The 24,887-nt window shown below is 35.6% G+C and overlaps 3 protein-coding genes across 11 annotated transcripts in view; all 3 read right to left on the bottom strand.

The window, feature by feature from the left end:
- The window catches only part of LOC124178340 (phospholipid-transporting ATPase ID), a 123,132-nt gene extending 105,350 nt beyond the window's left edge, over positions 1 to 17,782 (bottom strand). For 3 of the 9 annotated variants that reach the window (XM_046561583.1, XM_046561589.1, XM_046561592.1), the window contains exons 1-2: positions 1,671 to 1,831; positions 1,285 to 1,436 (exon numbers count right to left, since the gene is read on the bottom strand). The gene's annotated coding sequence lies outside the window, so the exon portion shown is untranslated. Of the gene's footprint in view, positions 1 to 1,284; positions 1,437 to 1,670; positions 1,848 to 17,668 lie in introns of those variants that run through there. The other 6 variants (XM_046561588.1, XM_046561590.1, XM_046561582.1 and 3 more) reach the window with 5 other exon arrangements.
- Positions 17,783 to 19,249: 1,467 nt separating this feature from the next.
- On the bottom strand, positions 19,250 to 21,294 carry LOC124178344 (THAP domain-containing protein 5). The gene is made up of 5 exons (XM_046561602.1): positions 20,643 to 21,294; positions 20,329 to 20,519; positions 20,141 to 20,251; positions 19,925 to 20,063; positions 19,250 to 19,827 (listed from the first exon to the last, which is right to left on the bottom strand). The coding sequence occupies exons 1-5, from the start codon at positions 20,705 to 20,707 to the stop codon at positions 19,509 to 19,511; spliced, it is 825 nt and encodes a 274-aa protein (XP_046417558.1). The 5' UTR covers positions 20,708 to 21,294; the 3' UTR covers positions 19,250 to 19,508.
- Positions 21,295 to 21,441: 147 nt separating this feature from the next.
- Positions 21,442 to 24,244, bottom strand: LOC124178343 (polyubiquitin-A). The gene is made up of 2 exons (XM_046561601.1): positions 24,089 to 24,244; positions 21,442 to 23,685 (listed from the first exon to the last, which is right to left on the bottom strand). Exon 2 carries the CDS (start codon positions 23,677 to 23,679, stop codon positions 21,619 to 21,621), a length of 2,061 nt encoding a protein of 686 aa, XP_046417557.1. The 5' UTR covers positions 23,680 to 23,685; positions 24,089 to 24,244; the 3' UTR covers positions 21,442 to 21,618.
- Positions 24,245 to 24,887: the final 643 nt, after the last annotated feature.

Here is a 24,887-nt window from a genome sequence, read left to right as displayed (position 1 = left end):
TCTGATAGCTGAAGATGGATGGTAAAAATGTTGGAAATGTATAGAAAACTTTAAACCTCATGAAAAGTTATCTGGCTGATAATTTTGAAACTCCGAATAGCTAAAACTAGGAATGTTAATATACTATTGCCAAAAATTTCAAAGAGCAGTAGTTTTAAGAACAGCTTCATCAAAGATTTTTAACAATTTACCTAACGAACTAAATGTATTGACCGGAAATAAGAAATATATGAGCTAAAAATTGAACGAATAGATCAGAGTTACCAACTAATAACGGAGGTGACAATATTGGATCCGCCATTTTGAATTTTCGAATGTCAAGTTGAGATTCGTAATCAGCGACCCAAAAAACCACTTATTGTGAAAGCTTTATGTTGAATATGAAATTATTTGCTGTAATAAATAATTACTACTTTTTGCACGAAACGTTGATTTCGGGTCCACCAGTGAACCGGTTAAACACCCTCCACATACTTCGAAAGTCGAACTTTCAAAACAAGTATTGGAGAAAAAGTATACTAATTCAAGTTTCTTCGCGTGATTCTACAAAATTATCGTAAAGAACGGTTTTACAGATAGATTGGCTTCATTTTAATAAAAAGAATGATCATGTTTTTGTTCGTGGAAGGTCAGTTTCATTCCGGTATTTAGAACAAACGCTACAAAAAGTTCGGATTTTATTAATATCTGGTTTTTGGTTGCTGCATCGTAACAAAAAGGCGTAAAATTATAATTTCCGAATGTCACTTAATTATACCAAGTACCATACCTTACTCACGATTATTTATGGAAAATTCACCAAAAAAAAGTGGAGCTAATATGTTTTTCACATGTTATTTAAGTGGATAATTCACATGATCTGAGGAACCTGTTTGACTTGAGCTAAAAAACCCTTTACTTCGGGAGAACTTTTTGCAAAGCGAGAACCAATGTTCGGACCAATGTTCCAACAAAAAAAAAATAAAAAAATAAAAAAATTGTCATTGCTTGAAACAGTTTAACGTATGTGCCAGGGAAATATCGTAGGAGGCGAAATTGGCACAAGAGACTAAAATAACTTACGGTTTCATGGTTTTTCCCAGCAAGTAGAGTAGTAACGTACTCTGGTAACCTAGAAACTGTACGCCCTTCGAGAAACGTCGTCGTAGGTATTAAAGAATGCGCCATAAAAATGCATAAGATATTATAGGAATATTACAATCTGGACAGATGAATAGCGATATGTTTTTTCATACATGCCCAATAGTTTCGGTACTAATAGATAAATAATAACGTTACACAAACCTGTTTGTTTCTTTCGATGTCGCCGATCACAAGTCTCACGTAACACGGTATTTAATCAAATTATGGAACGATAGCGGAATTGTGGTTTACACGTCATCACCAAAGACCAATCACGTCACTCGGACTGGAGATGATCAAACGTCGTTCGGCTTCTGAAAACAAATTGAGAGAAGACTTTAGTTTGCTTCGCGTTTTGTTTATGGTGGTTTCGGGAAGCAAAATCAAATAACGCGAACTCATACATGACAATAACAATAGTTGCAAAGTTATTCAATGATACTTTGTCAAATTCAAACGCACATGGAATCATAAACAATTCGGTTCTCGCAGATTGTGAGATTTTAGCTTTAGTCGGGTCAATCAGGAGGTAAAAAATATCGCCGTACTTATGGTTTTGTTTTTCTGACGGCTGGTTTATTTATTCTCAAATAATACATGTTTAAAGTAGTTGCAATAATTTTTTCAAGACAAAATATTGTTTTTCAGCCGAGTTATAAGCGATTTCCGAGATGTCGAAAGAAAAAGGCGTTTTGCCGTGTTCACAGCTGCTCAGACTGGATCATCTGTAATCAAAAATTGCTATGGGATCATTAGTTAAGAGTACCAGCTTCCGGATGAACGAAGGGTTTAGTCAAATTTTAATGTTTTTTTTTTCAAAATTGCGGATGTGCAAAAACTATCTTTCTTTTCGCTAGAAGGATTCACTCATATTTCAATTATTGAAAAACTATTCGTCGTATCAAAAAATCGTTCGTTCAGCCGTGAGATTATTGTATCTTAAGTAAGTAAACAGCATTTGAAAAAAATCGGCCAAGCGCTAAGCGGCTGTCGAGATATCTTGAACACGGCCTCAAAAATGTTGTTTCGAGAAAAATGCGTTTTATATTGTAAGTGGATTTTACATGCAGATAAAAAAATTTCTCTTGTACTTACATAGTGTCATCGATTCCAGGATTTAACAATACGTTCATTCTTGCTTAATCACATCAAATAAATGACATACATAAATGAAGTAAATATTTTATGAACATTAATTTGAAATCGTTTGCACGCAATAAGTTATTTACATCGAATGAACGTGAGGTGAATTTTATCTGTAAGATTACCAACGTCTTCTAACGTACTATCGGAATGACGTCCCACAGTCAGCTATTCTATGTTCAGCTGACATTAAAACGCAAGCGATGTAAAAATCGAGCGTTCTATCTCTTGGGCAGCAATAATTTATGTCTTCACCTTGCCATTTTTCTATGCTTTCACTTTTCACTCAATTTCGTAGCTTGTCTTTTTCATAGTCACGAAACTTTGTGAAATTTTTGTCTACTTTGTTGGTACATCAATATCCATAAACAAGTAAAAAGTGAAACCAACATTTGAGATAATAAAACACAGAAAACAGATTTCATCCATTCCAATTTATTATTGCTTCAGGATTCATGTACTTTGGTAAACCATTTTATACATTTAAGAGGATGCTATGTAGTCATTTTTTACCGATCGAGTAAGATGTCACTTATTTTACACTAACCGTCCAATTATCAGTGTCTACGCATCAATGACTTGAAAGTGAAGAAATATATCCAAAAACTTTGGTGTTCCATACAGGAATAATGTGAGAAGATACGTTTCTGCAATTACAAGTACATCGTTCAATTGCAGGAAAACATTTTCTGACTTTATCAAGATGATCAAGACTCAGTCCATAGCAGCCTCTCTAAAGTCACGTTTCAAGCCTACTTTTAGCGACCAAGTATCTTAAGCATGTTAATCTTCTCAGCGCAAACTTCGTGGTGACTTTAAGAAGAAGAAACAAAGAAATTCAATTTTGTGTTACGTCTGGCTTATCAACCAAACGTTCTCCCAAACTTATCGATCATTTGTTACACTACCGATATTCCACATTCTTTGTAGAAACCTTAAATTTTCTTTCCTCTTTTCTCATTTCCATTTCGTAGCCGACCATCGACGGCTGAGCACGAGAAATATTTAAGCTGTTATAACTTCATACGTTATTTGCGCTATGGTTCCGACTATCAATCAATAACAAAAGTGAAGTATGAACGTAGAACAATCATGGAAGGTGATTTTAGGATCAAATTTTTAATTTGCTTCATTTTTTTTTTTTTTGGACTCTACTTTACTTATCGAAAGTAACCATTCCTGTGTTTTTGAAATGCTTGTTTCAAATTTTGTTCTGATTCTTCAAATAAATACATCTCGAAAACAACACGACATATAATTGAAAGAAGTCAGACCACATTTTATTTGCTAGTACTAATAAGATGCATAAAAAAATATCAAGTAATTATATCTTAAAAATATCATTGACATCTTTGAATTTCAAACAATCTAATTTCCTTTCATCGTGATGGTCATATTCTATTCGCTTCCGAAAAATATCCTTGAAAGTGTTGGATTTCTCAAGAATTCTAAAACCAATGACCTACGTGAAGTTGGCCCCCCACTTTCAACAAATGAATTTTTTGAATATTGTTGACAATTGTTCTACGTTTGTTCTACATTGTTCCAAAACCTTATATTCATAATTTACAGAACACAACTGAAAAAAGCAAAAAACCGTTTTGTGACCCACGTCGTGCTTCTGGAATAATATTCGGTACGATTAGAACAACCCAGAACAATCAAAAAAAATTGAATTTTCCAAAAGTGGGGGGCTAGCCAAATATGCTTTTTTCCTTTCGCCCGACCGGATGTTGGACTTACGACTTTACCATTTTGGAACTTTGTTCGGAACAACTAGAACAATCTGGAACAACAAAAAAAAGTTCCATTTTTCAAAAATTGGGGTGCCCGGTCACAAAACGGTTTTTTGCTTTTTTCAGTTGTGTTCTGTAAATCATGAATATAAGGTTTTGGGAAAATGTAGAACAACCCTGAAACAATTGTGAAAAATATTCAAAACATTCGTTTGTCGAAAGTGGGGGGCCAACTTCACGTATGTAAAACAATGTCGTTAAGAGCTCATTATGCTGAATGTTTTTATCATTTTACGGCTTCGAATCTTTTTATGATATTACTTAATGAGCAAGAGCGGCTATTTCTTCCAGGTGAGGCATTCCACTCGCATACCGACGCTGTAAAATTTGTGAGGAATTGCCAGCTACCAGATACGACGAAGATAAGCCAACTTATCCTACGTCTGACCCTGGTCACCTCAGAATTTTTGGACAATTTTACCCGTACCTAAATGACCGCAGTTTAAAGACTCTGCAGAGTTTTTGACGGAATTTCATTAACAGAAGTCGTGTTTGATTAATATTGACGGGCAAAATGAAATTACCTAATAACGATATGTATTTTAATTATTCTGCAAATTTTCGTGCGTAAAGACAAGATTTATAACATATAATTCACTCTCCTTGTTTTCGATTTTAGATGAATTTTTTTCACGGCGAGTAATGTTTAATACAGCGATTTAGAGAACTATTTAAACAAATAGAAAAGAAAGATTACCGATACCGAAAAGGTCTCCAATACCTACTCGCTTCGGTGACAGTAAGAGAACCTGTGCGGAGAATAATTTTGTCAAAGATTTTGTGAACTTATTTAAATCATACACGCTTGAATCAGTAATGTTGAATTGAATAAAAACAATTTTTATCAACTGATGAATGTCGTAACGCATTTACTGTTACGGAATTTTCAAACCTGAAAACATATTTCAGCTACGAGTGGTCGGCTCAAGCGGTTGGCTTGTAAAATATTGTAAATACGTGGAAAACAACGTGACGAAACATTACTGTATACATGACTCGACAACACATACATAATTACCAGGGATGTCGAAACGCAAAAAATATTTACTTTTATCATTCCTATCTTTCAACCAGTCGATGAATTATTTTTCTTTCAATTTTTCAAACCCATTCTTTAATTTGCGGTACAAATTCGAAACTCATTGAACGGTTGCAGCTATTTTATTTTTTTTTTCGCAAACGATGTGTATAAACAATTTAGCTCGATAATATCTAAAATATAACAAATTTCACTATTGTTTATGTGAAGCTTTAGAGCTATTTTGTTTCCACTTATAAGACAGCTAATACTTGCAGTTTCTGAAAACTGTACTCCTGATACTTATTTATTTTTTGGTTTATATCTTCATTTTTTTGTCACTCAAATCACATTAACTAGTACTACTACTATTACTATTACTATTTACGTTTTCTCATTATTCTATTTTTAACAATTGGACTATTGGACCATGTGGTTCACAGAACTTTTTGAATTCTTGGATTGCTGTCTAGAAGACTGAAGAGAATTTGGATTTTTTAATAACGGGATACCCGATAAAGATGTCACCATAAAGATGACACCTAATTTTGAAAATTATGAGAAATTCTAGAACTGTCTGAGCGGATTCCAAAACTCTATAATTGAAGTAATTAGGGCAATAAATATTATATAAGCCCTTCCGCTCTTCACCGAGGTCAAAATGACCCCACGGCATGTTCACCGTATATTCCACATGGAAAACATCTAAAACAAGCGGATTTGGGCTGACTGTGAGCCAGCCTTTGAACTTCCCGTTATTTGTGCTCGAAACTAGTATATTTCGATATAAACCGAAAACTTAAATGCGACTGTAAAGTAGTTATAACGATTTAAACTAAACAGGATATCATCAAATATTCACACCTTTCTCCTAGTCATACGTTTTATCTTTGGAGAATCGTCGGTCCTCATATTTTCATCAAACTCCGAACGTTTTAATTTTTTTCGAGCATATTTACTACGTGAAATCTTTATTTTGCAAATGTGACTTCAGATATGTGATCAGCGACCCCAAACACCTTCGGATGCCAATTTTCGTGCAATTCCGTTCATCCGTTGCGAAGATAACACCATTTTTATTTTATTTTTGTGAATTTGGTTTTTTAAATTATTCAAAAACTACTAAACCAATCACAGCCAAAATCTAATCAGGTTTAAGTCCGAAAGAGGTGCGTCGATTAAGACCAAGTTCATCAAAATCTAACTCCTCGTTCTCGAGATATCGTCGGACAAAAAATTGATCACGCACGTACATGCATACATAAATACATACATACACGCACACAGACGTCCAATTTAAAATGATTGGAGGTGATTCTCCGGACCTCAAAACGTGGAGATCTAGTGAGAACTCAACTTTTCATTTTCGGGGTGATTACAACAACTTCCTATTTTCTCTGAAATCAGAGAAATGGGAAGTTAATAAATCAAAAATTTCTCTCAGTGTACGGAATGATTTCTGATGTGGGTTATCCAGCGACCTCGTTGTGACGCCAGAGTTAATAAATACACAGAAGGTGTGGAGAGCAAGGGTAAATATTATGTATTTCATAAATCTGAGGCTGACTAGCCATGTCCCGGACCGAAACCCTGTATTATAAATTTATATTATAGTAAATTACATCTTTGTACAGTATCCGTCACAACCATCAATTTTTTCCTCTCTCCTGCACAGAGTATCAATACCGTATATCAATGGCTGTATCGATATGAAAAATCAATAGGAAACGATGAAATTTTTCAGGTTGATTAACCGACTGCGCATGCAGAAAATAATTGAATTCTGATCATACCGCGGCGTCATCTTCGTTCGCAAAACAGGATAGCCAATTTACTTGAAACGAGGCACGAGATGCCAAACTTACCCGTGTCAAGTGGCGAACCGAAATTATATTGTTCAGATGACTCGTAACAATCTTCAATCAATTAACAATAAAAATGTACATGAACTATTTCAGATTTGCTTTTTGTTAGCCGAAAAAAAAATTCGCAACGCCTACGTAACTTTTATAAGCCATGTTCGTCATCTGAAGCTTGAGGTGGCCAGCCTGGATGAAAATCATAGAAACTTCACGCATGCGCAGATGAAAATTTTCCCAATTTCGGTGATTGGTAACCAATCTGTAATTTTTTTTTACCAAATTTAGAAATAAATAAAAAGTCACTCGACTTTTCTTCAAAATAAGGTATCAGTTGGCCAAGTAGGAGTTTTGGATCTTCGCGTTTTTTAGATGTACAGCGCTTCTTTAAAAGCACCCCGAGTATAAAAATTTATACAAAATTATACAATTTGTTCCAGATCGACTTGTCAACAACGAAAGTGTAACCAGATTGTACAGGCAACGGCAAATTGATATTACTTGACCTCAAACTCGGGTTTGAACTCCAATAATAACGCAAGAGTGAAGAAAAATGGAAAACGAGAGTCTGTTGTTCTGATCTTAAAACCTTGTGTACTCACATAATTTCAAGTATAATTTCCAATCCTTTTCACTGATTTCAAGCGATTTTGCAAGACTGACGATTTAAGTGCAATTTCAAATCTCTAAAATCGATTTCAAGTGAACAACTCTTTGCATACAATATTACAAAAAATTGCATAACCGTCGCGGTAAGATTCACGTTATAATGCCAATTACACTTGAAGCGATTGAAACCGCGCTACATGTTTCAAAAACTTCACACCCGCTTTACGAATTTTGTACTTCTTTGAAAAATATCATGTACGTTTATACCAATATTTTTATTCACCCTTATAAACGTAATAGAAAATATTTTTAACCCGAATAAGACAATCGATGTATAGGAATTCACTACATCTAGTGCTACTGTGTTACTTAAAAAAAAAAAATTTATGACAAAAAAAAAAAAAATGACGGCTAAAAAATGTCGTAAAAACTGCTCCGTACTAGGGTTTGTATATGCATAATTGTCGGAGTGGTAAGCAAACTTCGGTATGCACGGATTTGTCGATGGATATGCTGAAAAGCGGAGATTTCAAGAACAGAATAGCAGACTTCTGATTACGACAAACCGTCGCAACGATTCGCTCACAAAATGACCAAGGCCTCGGTAATATGATTAGGTGAAATTGATTGGCTGTAAGTAATACGACAGAGTGACAGAGACCGAGACCGAACGACCTCAATCCATTTCCTCGTCCCTGTTACTGCAGGCGAATATTTTTGAAGGCACTCTCTCGGACTACCGTCTCAAAAATACAGACTTCGGTGTATCGAAATAGCGCGCTTAAATATTTGAAATTATTATTCAATCCGATATCTTGCTAGACAGACGAAAGGTGTAACTCGATTCATCTCGCCTTACCGAGAACTGACTGTTCTCACTATCTGCAAGCGCTACGCATTTGGCAGAGTTTAAGTATCCTCTGTCAATGGTATTGGCGAAATATTGTATCATCACTTTCCTCACGGACTGGTAAAAGAGACCTTGAACACACACTGGTTATACTTCCAACTTCCATTATTCACTGTAGGCAGATCGATGGTCACATGATACTTTGTAAAACACTGTGAGATTATAATACAGCTATTACAAGGCTCTTGGCCAATGAATAATTTCGAACTCTCTTAAATCCTTGTCAAAATTGCAGATCTTGAATTTCATTTATTAACTCAAGTCCGTAGGGAAACGTTTTCCGGCGTTTCTTTTTTTTTACTTGTCAGCGGTAGTGTCGAGCATTTGCAAAGTCTACTTAATTAGTTTAAAAAAAATATTAAACTAACTGTTCAACGAGCAATCGATAACGTATTTAGTTAAGCAACAAATCATCGATATTCCAGGCGAATGGCCATCGAAGCATGGCTTTCGATACGTTCGAACGATCGTTTATAAATTTTATCAATTTCAATTAGCTACCGTTTTTGCATTATATAAGGTACTACTTTCTACGTTGTACGATGTGCGTGAGGTCAGGGATGCCAACTCCAAGCCGAAAGTAAAAGTGAGTGGGATAGAGGTAAAGAGGGAAGTCTACGAGGCGAATACGCAAGAGTGAGTGAAACGTACGAGAAGCGAGTATGAGGGGAAAAAAGAGAGAGAGAGAGAGAGAGACTGAGGGAGAGTGGGCGCGTGTATTCCATGCCAACTGAGAGGATATTTTCCCTGACCCCCGCCAATTTGCTTTATTATTTTTTGTATGATTCCACAACCTAAAAAAAGCACTCACCATTTTTTGCAAATTTTTCGTCCCAACCATTATTTTTAAAAAAATGTTACAAACCCTTTTATGGTCCTAAAAAAAAACTCTCGATTTTTATTTTTTTACAAAAATTCACATAATTTCTGGGTCCCAAAACAAAGATTTCGAGCCATAGTTCAGAGTGGAGAATTGATATTTTGTGTTTTCTAAATATTTTCTTAGAGGAATAATTTTTCTTATTTTGTATGGATACAAATTGTAAATTTGCTTCATTATTTTTTGTATGATTCTACAACCTAAAAAAAGCACTCACAATTTTTTTCAGATTTTTCGTCCCAACCATTCTTTTTTAAAAAATGTTACAAACATAACATATGTTTTGCATACGTACAAAGTAAGAAAATTATTCCTCTAAAAAAATATTTAAAAAATAAAAAAAAATCAATTCTCCACTCTGAACTATGGATCAAAATGTTCGTTTTCGGAACTAGAAATTACGTTAATTTTTGTAAGAAAATAAAAAATGGCGTTTTTTTTAGGACCATAAAAGGGTTTATAACATTTTTTAAAAAAGAATGGTTGGGACGAAAGATCTGAAAAAAATGGTGAGTGCTTTTTTTAGGTTGTAGAATCATGTATAAAAATAATGATGCAAATTGGCGGGGGTCAGGGAAAATGTCCTCTCAGTTAGCATGGAATACCTCATATACAGGGTGGTATTTTCTTATCGCCTCAGGCGAGTATCTCGAAAACTAGAAGAGATACAAGAAAAAGTTTCGTACAAAACCTGGAGGGTTTTAAGGGGGGAAAGATAATGCTGATAGGGGTCGATTTGTGAATTGCGTCACTTTCTAAATTTTTTTTGTTCGTTATTTTGGACAGGGAACACGTATATAATATTGACTATGACCGGCTGATAGCGAGTTTGAAGATAAATTCAAAATCGTAAAAAAAAATGTTTATTTTCCAAAATTTTCAAGAAGTGAAGTACGCGAGCATTTTTTGCTGAGACAAGCCATTGATCCCCAAAGTTTGATTACTTTTTTGAGACGCTTGATGACTCGTAGTTTTTTCAAGCAATGGGGATTGATGCTTGACTTTGATAGAAAGTGGTTGAGTATTTCACTTTTTGAAAATTCAGAACAATTTAGCAAAAATTCTGAAATTTTTCCTAATAATTGTGAAAATTTTTTGGACAATTTTGAAAAACTAAAACATTAATTTCACGTATTTGAATTTGGTTTCGAACCCGCTAGGAGATTTACGCATTAGAATTTTGATCGTATCCTTATGTCAGAAGAAAATATAATCCGGATTATTTTCGATACAGGAAAATCTGATTTTTCCGACTATGAATGCCGTTTTAGGTCGAATCCTCAGAAACCGCGACAAAACACATTTTTTTCTCAAGAAATGTTTTTTTTTTTTTTATAATCTCGAAATTTGATCTCCAAATCGATTTCTTCGTATGAAAGATAGTTCGGCAGCTGCAAAGTAAGTTTTTTTACAGAAAAAAAACTGATTCGTTGAACGTGCTTGAAACGAGAAAATGTCGGGAATTGCAATAGATTTTATAAAAGGTGATATTTTTTATCTAAACGAAACATTTTCATATTATTTACATTTTTGGCTCTGAATTCAATAGCACTGAACTTGTTCAAAATAGTCTTCCGAATAAAAGGATATATCGTAGAGTGAAATCAGAGAGTTTAATAAATGGATAATTTTTAAATAATTTTAAACGAAGCAAAGACACGCGTCTAAGCTGTTATTGATAAGTCAAGTGTTTTCTATTTTTTTTATTTTCAAAGAGATCTTCACATCTCACCAATAAAATAATTTTACAAATGCACAACGCAGAGTTTCCTCTTCATAAAATTAATACAGCGTATGGATTTTTGGCCATCCAGCCTCCTCGACGTGGAACACGTTGAAAATCAAGACATAACGAGGATCATATTTAATTGCCATCTAGCGATATTCCGATCTAATCGTCACGTGGCACGCATATACCTGGTTATAGCATAACACAAAGGTTTGCTGAATAATGCAAATAACAACGTACATGTTCACGAAACTTGTGTCATTAAGTATTCATCATTCCACGTATAAGCAGCTATGAAATTATATCCATTTCACATCTAGGTATACGTAGTGCAATCCAGGTCACGTGATTGTTGGTAATTTTGCAATATATACGCATACGGCAACATAATCGATGCGTTATCACTAATTATATGCGCGTAGTGCAATAGCGACCAGCGAGACATGGTATTATAATCGAGATACGCAAGTTCATCCGTCGATTGGACTTCGCCAAGCGGAACAATGTGTTTTAACGACAAATAATTCAACTGTCGCTCGTAAAATGTCCGGGCAATATTTTTTAAAGGGCGTAATTACGGTCGGGTGTACAAACGTTTTTCCTGCACGAAAATTAATTATTCTACTTAAATATACTCAATTACCGGTTAAATTTTTGAGAATTTGCACAACGCGTTTTTGTTTCGTATGGTATAAATGAAAATTAATACATTACGTGCAAAGTGTTGTATGAATGATAATTATGCAATTCCGACACACTTAGATATCAAAATATATAATACCGTAATAATGTCTGATAAAAGTGTGCTCGTTTTGTTCGTTTTTTTACTTTTTCGATAAATTCTTCTTTTACCATTTCGTGCGTTTTTACTTCTCATCGCCTATGGTGATATTATAAGAAGAATATCGACTTCGGTCGAAAACAACTTTTTCCAATTTAATGAAACTTTACGTTCTTGGACCTCTAAGTATCCAAAACACGGGTTAGTAAGAAAATTAAAAAAAAAATGTCGATCCGTCTATCGGTCTGCTTATCTGTCCTGACAAACTCCGCGATGGTTTAAATAAAATAAAATGTATACATGAATAAAAATTTTTTTACCTAAGGCACAAAATATTATGACGTTGAATATTGCGTGGGAGGGTGCGTAGATCTTAATACAACCGTTAAAAAAGTGACACAAATATAATCCTGATTATCATTATTCCTAGAGGACACGCACGTCAGTTTGCTACAATTAAAAAAAATTATAAACTGGATGCGATTATGAGCGAATACCACTGTTTGAGAAATTAGTATGACAAGAGTAATAGTATTACCAGAAACAAATGGCTAAATATGAGATAAGCGTTCGTGCGAAAAACTATAAGTATACATATAGCAATAAATGTTTTTAATTTACTGGAGGAGAAGGAAGAGAAATTTAAAATATTCAAAAGTAAAAAATTGAATTACTATTAAGGAAAAACTATAAATAGAATACATTATAAAATATTATGTGTAATGAAGTAAGGAATTTGAAAAAAAAATTTTTAATTAATTAAAATGGCATGTTTTTTTGTTTTTCTATGATGTTTTTTGTTAACGAAAAGATAACAGGAAAAATAATTTTACTGTGAATAAATTGCGTTTAGTTGGGTAAATTTTAGTAATAGGTTAGTGTTCAAGTCCACTCCTGTATACGGATACTTTTTTTATGGTATGCGATAATTAAATCTAAAATTTACACAATTTCGTATTAAAATACTATTTTTACGTCGTGTCTTTGCCGCTTAGATAAGTTGACCCCGGTTAAACGAGGTTTCACTTTCACCAAAAGTATTTGATCGGAAAATTCCATGAGACGTTCTTTTCCACAGAATCCAGTCCCGCGTCATGTCTTCTGTACAAATTTATGTATTCTGACGAATAGCTATAATTATACGTTAATAGTGCAAATAACGCTTATTTCTTTGGAATATTATATAGCACTTTATTAAATTTCGTTTTCGTTTTTTGTTTTTTGTTTTTTTGTATCCTTTTAGTTAGGACGGCGTACATACCTGGCAGGTGTATGTATGGTGATATTAGATACCAGCTGTGCTGCCACTTACAATAATACAAATTCGGCGAAAAACAAACATCTCGACAACCGTGGACACAAATTACTAAATATTATCTGTACAATGATCGCCCCAGGTAAAAGACGCCGGTTTAAATTTAGCATTCACTGATTGTGAGAGAACTTTTTAGTTCCGTTTACCACTCAGTCCTCAACTGTTTTCATTTTTTGTTACTATTCTTTCTCATTATCATCACTGTTATCATATTTTCTTGTAACTGTTGCGAAAATTTAATGCTTGGGCAAAAATAAATTGATGTTAAAGTCTTATTTAACTGAAAAATGAACATAACAAATGAAATTTTCCTCAAGAACACTTTACACTTGGAGTGTGGCGTTACTGCGGAGGGCAAATACAGTTTTCATGGCGAAGTCCACGAAAGACTTTACATTAGAAAAACTGATCGATTCCACGGAAAATATAAAGCGAAATTGCGACTTAGCACACGAGTAGAGAATACAGTTTTATAACGAATTTCACGCAGCTCGTTCGAGGATGAGTTTTTGTAATAACGAAATTAGTGGAGTCAACTCCGGAGTCACGCTAGATTTTAACGAGGAATACGACAAAAGCCCACCCTTGACGTTGTTGTCTCGCGCGCACGACTCTCGAGGTTTCTTTCTCCAATTAGTTTGCCACTGTCTTGTTTATGAAACTCGTGACCAAAACGAAATAGCTGATACGCAACGTGCCATAAATCATTCGTCTCCCTGAAAATTACAAACTAAAGAAAATTACCTTTGACTTTAATTGATACGTCTTCGTACGTGCATCTGATTTCGTGATTTCGCCTATAGCTACACGAGCCTCTCAGTCATTTTTTCGATTACATATACGAAATAGGAGCTAGAATTAGAAACATTCCATGCGCGTTGGAAACAATCCCCGTAGAACAACCCCATCGGAGATCCAGCCCAGAAAAATCCACCGGAGAAGAAAAAAATTGTTTCAACAAAATGCCAGGTGCTCTGATTTGAAGTCATTCAGGAGCCTTCCGGTTTCCAATGGTAAATATTTGTAATTTGTTGTACGCGTACAACGCCCGATGGCCAACCAAGATTAAAAATTTACTGTAATCTTTAAAACTGATCGCATGGTGTTCTTTTTTCACGATAAAAAGTTTGCCGCCTTTACAGCTAACAGGAAGTAACCGTTTCATTTTCAATCCAAAAAGTCGTATCTCGCAACATTTTTCAAAAACGAGCATATACTTTTTTAGCAGTATCAAGGGTAAAGTAATACGGTTTACGCCCATCTGGTCACTCTTCTGGTTGAAGAGCTCCTGATTTTCGACTTATCAGGGAGTTACGTTTCAAAGTTGGATATACGTCCTTGTGGCAGTAAGGTCTTTGATATATCTGATCAAAAACTAAAATTTCTGCAACTAAATCCGAGTTCCGATAATGTATCATTGCGTCACTTCTCAGGTTTCGTTCAAATACCAGAATAACTTATTATCGGAACTCGGTCGTTGTAACAGCAGCCGAAATTTTTGATTGAGCTTGAGTCGAAATAATAAAAGGCACCCTCCTCTTGATTCTAGGCATACTGGAGAGCGACGGATAATAAATTTTCAGGCTAAGAACGGATTGCCTGAATATAACGATTTAATAGAATAAATTTTCGGGTTGTGCATGGTGTAATATTATACAACCCTTTCGGACCTGAAGGATAATTGGAACTTGGTACATCTTGGGAGTAAATGCCAAATGTTGAATTCGTGGTGGAAAAATTAGATGAAGTAATCGGTCTAATGTAGGAAGTACTATGATATTGGTTTGAACTTGAATTACAAAAGATATACGAAACTGATCAATATCATCTAAACCCGAATTTGACTAAAGCGTAGAGTACAATGTAAGGCAGGTTCGAAAAAGTTACGAAAAATTCTGTAGGTACTAAGTTACAAAGAATGATTTCAATCTTTCCAAAGAAAAAAGTACTCATCGAAGTTGGACATCAAAAATTTATTGCTACATTTTTTTCAAATTTATTGCCTAGCGGATATGATGCAAAGTAGTATAAGAAAGTTTATCGGTGTCGAAGCCCGTTAAGAGATTAACAATTTAATTTATAATGTTTCAACTGGGAAAAAGGCTGCAATATTTTATTGTTTACCAAACAATCATCTCCACACTCCTCATCGTGCGGGAATCGCCATTTTTGTGCTCTTCTATCAAAAAATACTATTTGACATATCCGTTGACCCTTCCCGATTCCTCTTCATTCTCACCCAATCAGTTTTTATGATTATTTCGAATTGCATTTGGAATTTTTCCATTAAAGACCAAATTGCTATTGAATTCTGAAGTATGAAGTGCAGAACGATGTTAAAATTGTAACGTTAACGCATCACTGGCGGAATCGTTATTGTACAAAAAGAAACATACGCGTTTGTTGTGCAAACTCAATGTGTACCAAATCATATTCTGATCTCGAAAAATAATAATTTTTTTCGATACTTCGTTAACTTAGTGTAACTAGCTTTGATTTCGCGGTGCATTAAGTTTTTCCTGTAATAACGATATTAATAATTTAAAAATCAATTTTGATCCAATCTAGATCGTTATTATACAAGGAGGGTTAAACCATTTAATAAAGTACAGCAGAAAATTATACACCTACGTTTACAAGTAAACAACAATTATATGACATTAAAATTGCCTCTCTTAATATGCCGAAGTCATAAGGGTGTTGTTGCTGGTTGTACGTGAATATTCGCATAAGAAGACAGAAACTAAAGGGACGTTCTCAAAAAAAAAATAAAATGTACACCGCAGAATTTAACCTGTGATCGTAAGCCAAATAACAAATCCGAACTTACATACTCAGAACTATTGCACGTATTCTGAGTATGTAAGTATCGAACTATTCGATTATTATTCAAAACGCGTAAAAAAAATCGTTTTTCTTCTTTCAAAAATGAGGTATTCCTCAAGGTTGCACCGCTTTTTTTTAGAATCATTTTCCAAAGCTTTGTCGGCCAAAACTATGTTTGAGAATTCCGAAGAACTCTAGAACACTTTGAGGGGGTTCGTTCAAGGCCTCCCATAAAAAATTAATTTTTTGCAAAACTGGGTGTCAAGTTTACAGAAATACACACAGTCTTATATTTTTTCCGACTAATTTTATGAACATAGCATAATACCAATGCAAAATCACGGCATTTTAAATATGTGTTATTACAATTTCTCCGACTTTCGCTTGAAATATTTTTGGTCGAGGTAATTCGTGGAGGACCACATGATATTCTTATCACATGTTATAGTCAATATCGCAAATGTCAAGGTTTAATTTGAGCTTCGTTTAGTTTATTCTACGTGGTACGACCCAGCCGGTAAAACGATTTTTATGCTAAAAATGTCAGAGTCTACATATGATGCACTAGTTTTGCAGCTTAGCGTACATAACAGACGCATGCTAACTGATGGAATTTTTCAATGACTAGAAGTTTGTTGTCCCAGCTGGCTTGTCGCCGTACTCACTATGCGCATGTATATTTCAACACATATATTCCCTACGTTTATATAGACACCTAAAAACACACAATTTGAATCATCCGCGCGCATTTGGGCAACATGCAATCAAACACGGGTTGCATATTTATCATATTTGAAACAGTCGAATCGTACGGCCGTTAATCCGTGACCTCAATACGAAAGCTAATAGTACTCGACTTTCAACTATCCCAAGTTGAACGCATACTCCTCGGATCTCGATCGTAAAATCCCGGTAGGCAAGCGACTGACACGTTCGATTAATAAGACGGCTTACCTTAATGTGGTTTTGTCTGTCTTGTGGAATTGCGTGTTAAACGGTTCGTACCGATAAAAAAAAAAGCTCCCAGATCGCTAACACGGTTTCTTATAACCCCAGGCGCACCTAGGATCACTTACCATCAGAGTACAGGTCACGAAAATTCGCCCAAGGGTAACCGTCTTTGAATTCTTCCGTTAACTACTCGGTGCAACTACACGCGCGAGTCACCATTCGCCCACGATACGTTGATACAAGACACGATCGGTGCAACTTATCGAAATAATCATGAATCGGTCATGCGTTGACCTGTGACCAATCTTTTAATGATTAATATTCGCAAATAATAATAAAGCTGACTATACGTGTAATCGACAAACTTGAAAAAAAATATTCACCACGCGGATTGTTGCGGGTATAAAATCGATCGAGATCGTTGCAGTCAAGGCATATTTTCAACCACGCGTTATGAAACTGCCACAAATACGTGCGACGGAATTGCCAGATCCAATTGCGGCGGAAGGTAGCAGGATATGAAATTAGTTTTAATGTAAGTATTATAAGACACTTGGCATTCAGCCTATCCTGCGTGAATCGCCGCTGCAGATATCTGCAACAGGCAACAGGCGAAACGTGCGAATACATAGATCGTTCAAGATCTCGAGTCAATTAAATGGCATAAATGTTTTTTGCCGGTTCCGAGATAGAGATCTCATTGAGAATTATAAATACTACGTTACTTACCAGCTGCAGCTGTTTCTATTTGCCACATGCTAGACACTTTGAAAGTACATCACTGACAACATAACCCACGCACAAAAATACACCAGCCATATTGTTTACTGGTCCGTATTACACTTCAGCTGCCCGTAAACTTAGGGCCGTGTGTACATGCATCCAGCGTTCCACTAACTCGGTACTTCTGGCGCTCTCTGTTTGAGAATTTTGGAACTTGTTTGCAGCGTGCCGCCGCCTCAACGTCGTCGATGACGCGATTGGCTATCTTTGCAATTGATAATGCAACCACCTGTAACAGCACCGGTATGGTAGGGAACTACGTACAGCTTGTCTGTTCGGTTGAGTTGCAGCTACGTCACAGAGTGTGACGTCATATCAAAAATAAATTGCTACTTACATCTCTAGGGTCTGTTATTTTTCTGATCGAGCATATTTCACTCATCATTTCAATTTACAGGAAACATTTGAGGATGAAAAATGCGCGTTTAATGATGGTGTAATAACCATAGAATCGAGACTTATGTTTTCAGCACCATATTGATAAGTTGATATTACCCATGGTGCTTAAACATTGAATTATTTTTAAACCATTTTGGTTACAAATCTTGATATAATAAAACAACAACGTACTCCGCGTATTTAAGTACAAATTTTTATGGACAGGAGAAATAATATAATTATGCTCGATTAGAACGAAGAAATTGCGATGTTTTTTGTACAGATTTCGGAGTATTGGTAATACTATTGTTGAATAAAATGTTTTCAACTTCTCATGACATGATTGTGTGTTAGTTTATAACTTCATCTTTGCCAAAATTGTAGTTATTGCAAGTTTTCGTACGCTTTTTCAGTACGATTTAAATTATTCGACTTTGCACTCCTGTTATCGGAAGTCCTCTTTTTCTTAGCTACTATGTGTTTTTTGACACCTCTACCCATTTTTAAAAGGCAAATATTATCTGGTGCAACACAATTTCCATCAGAGTGGTTCTGTCTTCACTACTTGACCTGGCAATAGTAAGCTAAGGCATGACTGTCACTACTTTTGAATTATAAAATTACTCAACTTCTCCATGTTTTCCGCATTAAAAATTGTAATTTTTCAGATATTTTGTATCTTAGAAAATTAAAATAATGAACAAAAAAGACATGATGAATTGCTACAAGTTTATGTAACATATTTGAAAATAAAGTATCAGAGTAGAATTAAGATGAAACGATAAAATATGAAGATTGTATAAGTAAAAAGTAAAGATATGGATGCATAAATATATTTGTAGAAATACCAAATTATTGCAAAGTAAAATAAATGAATGTAAGGTGTAAGTTCAAAAACATGAAAATGTATGAATAAACGGAATTATTATTAAGTCTTTTTACTTTACTTCTATTCAACTTTTTCATTCGTAACTGAAACACGCATACACAGCTATGACAATTAATTCGCTCGTACTTTTGAAACTGTGAAATTTTGACTTTCAAATTTTAGTTTTTTCAGAAATTTGACAAAATTCACCGATTTTTCTATGATTTTTCTATTGATAATTATTAATTTTACAAAATTTACTGACTTTTCTATTTATAATTATTAATTCGACAAAATTCACCGACTTTTCTATGATTGCTCTATTGATAATTCATTTTATTTACCATATATGGATACGGAATAAATTTGGAACGACCACACACCCTGAATCCAGTAAGCATAATAATTTGTTACCTCTGTATTTTGCATATTGGGGCAGCTACAATTTGTTCAACACTATATTTAAAAAAATAATTCTACAGCAATAGCCGTGAAATAATAAATCATGTGAAATTTTTATTTATTGCATGGCATTTTTATTTATTGCATGGCATTTTTATTTTTTGACACTTGTTGCGTAATAATCACACTTTTTCTCAGTGGCTTGATTTCATTTTCAAGGCGCTTCATTTTCCGTCTCAAATTATTATTATCAGCTTTCAAAATTAATGTTTTTCTCTGCATTCTCTTCACTTGTCGGTGTAATGATAATATTTCTGCATTCCTTTGATTCAATAGATCCTGTTGGATGTTTGCATTAGTAGTATTGCTCAAATGACTTCGAATAGATCTTTCCGGAGTCATACTGTTCAAAAATTTGTTTAGGATTGGGATTCCACCCTCTATGGTTTCTCCAGATCTGTGGTTCAAAAAAAAATTAGCTCAATTGTAAAAAGTCTTAGTCACAAGTATCGTATTCTTACTAATTGCTGAAAGATGTTATATTCAACTAATACCGTTTGATGGCTAATCTGCTAATAGAAGTTTTATCTGATAACGACGGCACAATGATTTTGGCTGAAGTAGCGTAAGCATCGGGTTCAACTGATCGTGAAATCATAGAATCATCCTCAATTTCTTCGTTGATCCAGAAATCTGCGATACACTAATATGAATTAAAAATGTATATACTTTTTCACACGAGTCACACATTTGACGAACCATTTAATCACCTTCATTTTCATCTGACAACGACGATGCAATAGTTTTGGCCAAAGTAGCGCAAGTGTTGGATTTAACTGAAGTCATAGAATCATCCTCGATTTTTTCTTCGATCCAAAAATCTGCGATACACAAATATAAGTTGACAACGTATATATTATGTCGTCTAAGTCACACAGTTGACAAAGCATGTAATTACCTTTATTTGTTGATAAATATAAAGTTGGTAGACTACATTCTTTCAATAATCGTTTACCACGGACTAACCCATAACGAAAACAGCTGTTTTCAAAATGCAACGAGCATATTGTTGTTCGACTTCCTACAACCATGTCGCTTTTTCCAATGTTGTCTAACCATTGTTGTCTTTGAACTTTGTTTGAAGGAAATCTGAAGTATTTAAAAAATTACACTTTCAACCCTGTGATTTTGATTAATTTTTATCTTAAGTAGTTAATCCTTTTATATTCACATACAAGAACCAAACCTTACTTTCACATTTTATGCACTTACTTATGGAAAGATCTTCGAGGTCCTCGATCCCCTCGCCTCTTGCACACAAAACAAGTGTACACCATATTTTACGATTTTTTCTTTAAAAAAAAAGTGCATCAGACTGTGTATAAGATACTATCAAAACTGTCTTCGTATCAAACACTTCGCCGTGATGATGTCTATAGCCCTCTAGTTCTCCCTGCAACGACCAATCAATTTCTCGGAGACTGCATGTCTTCTTCCGTCTCACTTGGTATAATTGTTTATGGTTCAAAGGCAGCAATCGATCGAGTTCGTATGAAAATAAAATTTGGAGCTTCAAAATTTGACACCATGTTTTAATTATTATTCGATGTTGGAATAAAATAGCACCTAAATCCCTAATCAATATTACCGATGTTGGAGTTATCGAAGTTATGAGCATTCATCGAAACCTATATCGTTGATTAGAGATAATATAAAGTCAACGGAAATCTATATTTTGCAATTTCTCCACTGAGTTTTTAAGAGTTGAATTTCCAAAGTATGAGTATATTTGAATTAATTAATATGTCAGTCAATCCAAGTAGCAAATGACAATCTCAATCCTAAAAATGAGTAGCTTCGTGTCATCAACTTGATGCTCATCAATAATAAATATTAATACCATGTAAATCAAACGACCTGTACTTGATGTATTACTCAGTTTATTGAAGAAGCGAAAAATAACAATCAGTTTATGTATAAAAAAAAAAAAAAAAGGAAACCAAACACTGAAATGAAAACAACAATAAATATTAAGAGTTCAGTAGGGAAGGAATGAATGCATAATAAATAGTCACATTTTAAACTGAATTCTTTATTAGCTGCTGAAGCATAAATCAATATTATCACATTTTGGTGAAAGCACTATTATTGGAGAAAGTAAAAAAAATTCAATAACGCTATCAATACTATCAATTTTTCATTTAGATCATATCAGCGAGATCAGATATTGGAATTTTCCAGCTTGACTTTAGAGAGATCCACCACGGAGCCGAAGAACCAGATGAAGAGTAGACTCCTTCTGAATGTTGTAATCTGAAAGGGTACGCCCATCTTCCAGCTGTTTCCCTGCGAATATCAACCTCTGCTGGTCTGGAGGAATTCCTTCTTTGTCTTGGATTTTGGCCTTGACATTTTCAATTGTGTCAGACGCCTCAACCTCCAAGGTGATAGTTTTGCCGGTCAAGGTTTTGACAAAGATCTGCATACCGCCACGTAGTCGGAGAACCAGATGAAGGGTGGACTCCTTTTGAATATTATAGTCGGAAAGAGTACGCCCATCTTCCAGCTGTTTTCCAGCAAAAATTAATCTCTGCTGGTCTGGTGGGATTCCCTCCTTGTCTTGAATTTTTGCTTTCACGTTCTCTATTGTATCAGATGCCTCGACTTCCAAAGTAATTGTCTTTCCAGTAAGAGTTTTGACAAAAATTTGCATACCTCCACGCAGCCTTAAAACCAGATGTAAGGTTGATTCCTTTTGAATGTTGTAATCAGACAAGGTTCGTCCATCTTCAAGCTGCTTTCCAGCAAAGATGAGTCGCTGTTGGTCTGGTGGAATGCCTTCTTTGTCTTGGATTTTTGCTTTTACGTTCTCAATTGTGTCGGAGGCCTCGACTTCCAAGGTAATGGTTTTGCCAGTAAGAGTCTTCACAAAAATTTGCATCCCTCCTCGCAGCCGAAGGACAAGGTGCAGGGTGGATTCTTTTTGGATGTTGTAGTCCGAAAGAGTGCGGCCATCTTCGAGTTGTTTTCCAGCAAAGATCAAACGCTGCTGGTCTGGAGGAATTCCCTCTTTGTCCTGAATTTTAGCTTTCACATTCTCAATAGTGTCCGAAGCCTCAACCTCCAAAGTGATTGTCTTTCCAGTTAATGTTTTGACAAAAATTTGCATCCCACCACGTAGTCGGAGAACCAAGTGAAGAGTAGATTCTTTCTGGATATTGTAGTCTGATAAGGTCCGTCCATCTTCAAGCTGCTTGCCAGCAAAGATCAAACGCTGCTGGTCTGGAGGAATTCCCTCCTTGTCTTGAATTTTCGCCTTTACATTTTCAATAGTGTCGGAGGCCTCGACTTCCAACGTGATGGTTTTGCCAGTGAGAGTCTTAACGAAAATTTGCATTCCACCTCTCAGTCGAAGAACTAAATGTAAGGTGGATTCTTTCTGAATATTGTAGTCCGACAACGTACGTCCGTCTTCAAGCTGCTTGCCAGCAAAGATCAAACGCTGCTGATCTGGAGGAATTCCCTCTTTGTCTTGAATCTTTGCCTTTACATTTTCAATAGTGTCGGAGGCCTCGACTTCCAACGTGATGGTTTTGCCAGTTAGGGTCTTGACAAAGATTTGCATACCTCCACGGAGACGAAGGACAAGATGAAGAGTTGATTCTTTCTGGATGTTGTAATCAGAAAGCGTACGGCCATCCTCAAGCTGTTTGCCGGCAAAGATCAACCTCTGCTGGTCTGGTGGGATTCCCTCCTTGTCTTGAATTTTCGCCTTCACGTTTTCAATTGTGTCCGAAGCCTCTACTTCAAGGGTAATAGTTTTGCCAGTTAAGGTCTTGACGAAGATCTGCATACCTCCGCGGAGACGAAGGACCAGATGAAGAGTAGATTCTTTCTGGATGTTATAATCGGAAAGAGTGCGGCCATCCTCGAGCTGTTTTCCAGCAAAGATCAACCTCTGCTGGTCTGGTGGGATTCCCTCTTTGTCCTGGATCTTTGCTTTCACATTTTCAATCGTGTCAGAAGCCTCAACTTCAAGGGTGATGGTTTTGCCAGTCAAGGTCTTCACGAAGATCTGCATACCTCCGCGAAGACGAAGGACTAGATGGAGGGTGGATTCCTTTTGGATATTATAATCGGAAAGGGTGCGGCCATCTTCGAGCTGTTTTCCTGCAAAGATCAATCTCTGCTGGTCTGGTGGAATTCCCTCTTTGTCCTGAATCTTGGCCTTCACATTTTCGATCGTATCAGATGCTTCAACTTCGAGGGTGATGGTCTTCCCCGTCAAGGTCTTGACAAAAATCTGCATGTTTATCTGAAACGACGAAAACACGATGTAAGAACAGTGTAGTCTGATTGATGAGTGCTGGGTGGATGGCGTGGATCAATAAGTTTGGCAGTTTTCACAAAATGGCGGACAGCGCAACAACGGAATTGAGGGCGAAAATCGATTAAATCTAAAACTTTCGAGAGCTGATAGGAAAAACTTGGAAATCAGTTTAATCCGTGAAGAAATACTAAACGCAGTAATAATAGTGACGAGTTGAAGTAGTACCGTTAGGTTTGAGACCTGCAGATTCTGATCAATGATGGAAAACTAATGGCGACATGTCGACAAAGGACGGTTGTGAAACAAAGCCGTGAACAAAGGAGGCAGTACAGTTTTCCACACCAAAGAAAAACTCGGGGAAGGAATTGAACGAATATTTGATATTTACCTGTTGTGAAACTTATTAATAACGCGATTAAATGCAACGCAAAAACTGCACTATTAATGACTTCGAATAGACTGCTCGTACAAACTCGGCGTCAGCTTCGTAACTAAATATCGGGGCCACCGTGCATCTGGCATTTATAGACACCCGAGCCAATGGAGAAGAAACGCGTGATTGGTGCGAACGAACCTGCGCGGACGTTCCTATTAGCTGAAATTCAGCTGCGTCACGTACCTTGAACTAACGTCGACGTATCTCATTGGTTTGTGGAACAAAGCGATCTCTAGAATATTCTTTGCTCACTGTGAGTAAAAATACCTTATCTACCATTAAATTGATGCGGTATCTGGAACGTGCTCGTTTTTATGATTAAAATATTTGTTTGACCACTGCGAATTTCACAAAGTATAAGCGGAGTAACCGAAACTCTTTTTACATTTTCTTGATATTGGTCTTCCGTTGCTGGAGACCAGATGGCACCATAAGGCACAAACTCAAGGATGGTTACGTTAAAAATGTCCGAAACACATAAACTATCAGCTGCTGTTCATTTGTTTGAACAAAAGAATGTTCTTCATTTTTCAACGCAAACGTTGACGTTTTTGATGAAACGAGCGCATAATTTACCGTACAACAGTATAATACATTTAGATGATAACACATTGTAAAGCGGTTCATTTAGCAGCACCTATAAATTTACAATGTGCATATGTTACAAGATCTTTATATTATCTCGGATGCATTCAATAATGCTGTTCCCCAAAAATGCTGACAAAGTTTGTAGTCTAGAAATTCGACAAGC

This window comes from Neodiprion fabricii, chromosome 3 (genome assembly GCF_021155785.1).
Source record: "Neodiprion fabricii isolate iyNeoFabr1 chromosome 3, iyNeoFabr1.1, whole genome shotgun sequence".
NCBI classification, from domain to species: domain Eukaryota; kingdom Metazoa; phylum Arthropoda; class Insecta; order Hymenoptera; family Diprionidae; genus Neodiprion; species Neodiprion fabricii.
This window is presented reverse-complemented; position numbering and strand designations above follow the sequence as displayed.